Source organism: Solanum tuberosum, unplaced genomic scaffold (assembly GCF_000226075.1).
Source record: "Solanum tuberosum cultivar DM 1-3 516 R44 unplaced genomic scaffold, SolTub_3.0 scf00277, whole genome shotgun sequence".
NCBI classification, from domain to species: Eukaryota; Viridiplantae; Streptophyta; class Magnoliopsida; order Solanales; family Solanaceae; genus Solanum; species Solanum tuberosum.
Genome location: NW_006239197.1, coordinates 405,825 through 410,374, shown reverse-complemented (window position 1 = coordinate 410,374; position 4,550 = coordinate 405,825). Strand labels below are relative to the sequence as shown.

The following is a 4,550-nucleotide window of genomic DNA, read 5'->3' as shown; positions in this document are numbered from 1 at the left end:
CTTTAGAATTTTTAATTAACTTAGTTGAATTCCCCAAAAGACGAACTATTTCTCTATGTTGTTGTATTTCTAACAAATCTCATTTTATCAACTCTCGCATTTTCATTTATAATCTTTAGTCAAACAAAATTTTTATTTAGTTTAAAACAATTTATTTTTTTTCATAAACCAAAAAATGACTCAAATAGAAACCAATTAATTTAGTTTCGTTAAAATTCTAATTACTTGTCTCTAACTTAAATGTTTCAATTAAAGGCCCATTTTCTTACAAAATAAAAATTGCTATTTGTTTAACTATTTTGTCAAAGTTAATCTAATAATGTAAATTATTGTTATAAAATACTTACTTAGTCATTTTCTCAAGAAGGTTAGCCAAAACGTTTATTCTTCAATTAATTTAAAATGATTTTCATGCTTTAATGTACTAAATTGGTTTAAGTTATTTAAAATGAATTAAATAAATTCTAATTAATCTAGTTTTATTAATATTCTAATCACTTATATTTCAAGTAAAATATTTCATTTTGGATCCCTTTTCTCTAAAAATAAAATAAAATAAAATGTGTCATTTATTTAACTTTGCTTTAAGTTAACCAAAAATTGCAAGTTATTCTTCTTATGTTAAATCACATTTTTCTAAAAAATTAGTCAAAAAGTATATTTTAGTCAAGTCACAGGTCAACCGCATGTTAGCGGGCACTTCGAATGCTTAAACCCTTCTCGAAGTGTAAATTGAACCCCGAACCTCCTTTGGTATTTTCAAATGATTTTTTCTGTTTAAATCTTTGAAAATTATAAGTTTTCTTAATTTCTTAAAAAAATTAAGTGGCGACTCTTTTCTAGGTATATTTATTTTCTCAATTGTTTTATACTTAGAACATTTCAAAAAGTGATTTTTCTAAAGGTTAGTAAAATTACGGCATAACATTCCATAGTTTCGAAAAATTATACTAATTAAATTATAGTAGGAAAAAAAAGATTTTTTTAAAAAAAAATTCCGAAACATGCTGAAGTAGGCACGTCGACTAAGACGTTCCTGTTTCAGCGTGAAATCTTTAATTTAAAACTTAAAGTCATAGCTAAAAAGAATTCCATAATTTCAAAAAAATTATACAGTAATTAAATTAAAGTAGAACAAAAGAAATAATTTTTTTTTAAAAAAAATTCCCGAAACACGCCGAAGGAGGCACGTCGATTTTAAATGTCATAGCTAAAAATGATTCCATAATTTCAAAAAAATTTATAGACTAATAAATTAAAGTTTAACAAAAGAAATAAATTTTTAATTATTTTCAGAAACATGTTGAAGCAGGCACGTCGACGGAGAACTAAAATTCAGAGCTAAAAAGGATTCTATAATTTCGAAAAAATTATACACTAATTAAATTAAAGTAGAACAAAAGAAATAAATTTTGATTTTTTTCCAAAACACGCTGAAGCAGGCACATCGATTTTAAAAGTCTTAGCTAAAAAGATTCCATAATTTCGAAAAGATTATACACTAATTAAATTAAAGTAGACCAAAAGAAATCATTTTTTAATTTTTTTTTTCAGAAAAACGCTGAAGGACGTGCCTGCTTCAACACTAACTGTCTCTTATATAATAAGAGAAATTTGATATATATATATATCTGTAATTTTCACGTTCCAATTGAAGTCCAAGTTAAGGAAAATTTAAGGGATCTCTAATTAAAATATACCTTAGCTATACTAGTAATTTTTCAAAATCAGGTCAAATATATTACGTACTATTTACTGAATATCAATAGAGTTATGTCATACCGTTTAATTGTTAGGATAATTAAGAAGCATATTTTATATCCTTCATTCTTAATGGACCATTTCAAATATTATATGCAAAGTAATAATTAACCAACATAATTCTTTATTTTTATTTTTAAGTTTTTATTTCGAGGTTACCAACTAGACCTTAATTATTCGTATGATGAGCTTCGGCATAAACTTATTCACACTTGTTAATTATATATATAGTACCATTTCAATTTTGTGAAAGTCAACTTGTGATTGTAGCTTGTTAGAACATGTCAAATTGTGATATATAATGAAGACTATTTTCTATTTTTAATTTCTTTTTAGTAAAGAAGTTCATTTCCTAAAAGAAATTAATATCCCAATGAGGATAAAACTTGATAACAACTCGAATACATTATAGTCAAATTATTAACAATTAGCAAATGGCATGTTTCGTGCTCAAACACAAATTATCTTATGTAAACTAAGATTCCAATTACATCACTTTGATTTGTCCGGCTTCTAATTCTCACCCTATAAATAAACTGCCTAATTTCTCTTTTCATTATCCATACAAATTTATAAAGCAACATTCAATCTTCTTTGTCCAATTCCAAATGGCTGTCTTTAGAAAAATGTTTCCTTTAATTATGGTAATTATGGCATTATTAGCTATTAACTCAGATAAAGCTTGTGCGGGAGATCCAGATATGCTTCAGGATGTTTGTGTTGCTGATCTCACCTCAAGTAAGTTAAGCTAAGACGCGGTTCCAATAATATTGAAAATTTATTTGTACGTAATTAATTAACTTATAAGTGATCTGATTGTGTAACAGCCTTGAAATTGAATGGATTTACATGCAAGAATATGTTCTCCGCGGCTGATTTCTCGTCGATGGTTATTTCAAAGCCAGGAGCCACAAACAACATGTTTGGTTCCCTTGTCACTGGAGCTAACGTTATGGCTATCCCTGGGCTTAACACCCTAGGTGTGTCCATGGCTCGAATCGACTATGCTCCTGGTGGCATTAACCCACCCCACCTCCACCCACGAGCCACGGAGATGATTTACGTTTTACAAGGTGAATTAGATGTTGGTTTTATTACTACAACTAATGTATTGGTCGCTAAGCACATTGTACAAGGAGAAGTGTTTGTTTTTCCTAGAGGACTTGTTCATTTCCAAAAGAATAACGGTCACATGCCAGCAGCTGTTATTGCTGGGTTCAATAGTCAGTTAGCTGGTACACAGTCGATTGCAACAACGTTGTTTGCAGCAACACCAGCACCAGGTATTCCTAATGATATCTTGGCTCAAACATTCCAAATTGGTACTATGCAAGTTCAGCAGATTAAGGCTAAATTTGCACCCAGGAATTAAGTAAAAGTTTCATTTCTCAACAACTTTGTTTAATTCATGTTGTTTTGTTAATTAGTGGGACGTGATGTTTTGATTTTTATTTGTAATGTCAATAAAAGAGAATTCTCCTTAGCTTTCTCATCATGTAAGAATAATGTATTTGTTACTACTATATATGTTTGCGAAATTGGATTTTGAGTGCTTGTGTTTCGATTACAGAATGTTTTTTTTTTCCTTTACCAAAATATTTGTTATCGTGAAGTTAATGGCCGGTAGGCCCGGTACAAGTAAGGATGGGAGAAGATTCTTTGACTTTGTTTCGTTCCAAAAATATAGTAGTAACAATTATTAGAAGCCTTTTAATTCAGAGATTTTGGGTTCGAGTCCGTTTGAATATGGAGCAGGCAATGTTTTACCTTCATTATCAAACTTTTCGACGCGAATTCAAATTATTAGAAGTATATATGTGTCAAAATCAATCAAGTCATCATACAAAATTAGCTAGCCAATCTTCACAACAACAATATACCTACACACCCAATGATGTCCTACCAAAGTGAGATGTAGCAGCTAGGCAATCGTCAACAAATTAAAATTTAAAAGGTTGAATCTTGAAAATTTCATTTTTTATATATATACAGAATTATTCTTTTTACCTTTGTCACATGTTTTTCTCCTTATTTGAGATCATATGGTCCTAAGTTCTTTGTCAAAGCTTGAAATTTCACTAGATGTTACAGATTATATATATAATTTGTGTATTATTTGATTATGATTTAGTGACATATTTGCTATTGAGGAAGTCCTAACACCAAAATAATGTTGTCTTCGACAGAGTTTTACCATAATTTTGAATAGTAATCCCTGTCATTTTCTTCATATACTATAGTCCAATACTTGAGGGTAACAGGAAAATGACACAAAAACAAACGTCTTTATTTACGTTTTACACTAATCTACGTAACGTAAAAGTAAAAGTCTTGCAATCCGTAACATTGAAATCCTACACCGTAATCAACAATCTGCATTGAAACTCACACTATTTTTAGTTTTCAAACTTCTTTGTTTATTACGAAAATGACAACATTACCCAGTGACTATTCAATATTGTTCCAATTTTAATTTAAGATAACAAATCAAGCAATTAATAAAAACAATATTGTCATCATAACTAATACATCATATTCAATACTATTCTTGTACATTTTACCAAACGATCGCTTAAAATATTCAGAGGACTTTTGGTTACTGATTAAGGAAGACTTATTCATATATTTAAACTAGCATGTATTTTTAACTAGCATAACTTTATACAATGTTTGGTTACAAAAATGGGGATCTCCACATAAAATCCGACATAAGTTATACAAAATTTGCTGCTTCTTTTATTCCCCCCCCCCCCCCCCCCCCCCCCCCCCCCCCCCCCCCCCCCCCCCCC

At 29.7% G+C, this 4,550-nt stretch overlaps 1 protein-coding gene across 1 annotated transcript; it reads left to right on the top strand.

The window, feature by feature from the left end:
- Nucleotides 1-2,309: 2,309 nt before the first annotated feature.
- On the top strand, nucleotides 2,310-3,328 carry LOC102602644 (nectarin-1-like). Its single transcript, XM_006358450.2, has 2 exons — nucleotides 2,310-2,499; nucleotides 2,589-3,328. Exons 1-2 carry the CDS (start codon nucleotides 2,370-2,372, stop codon nucleotides 3,131-3,133), a joined length of 675 nt encoding a protein of 224 aa, XP_006358512.1. The 5' UTR covers nucleotides 2,310-2,369; the 3' UTR covers nucleotides 3,134-3,328.
- The last annotated feature ends 1,222 nt before the right edge of the window (nucleotides 3,329-4,550 follow it).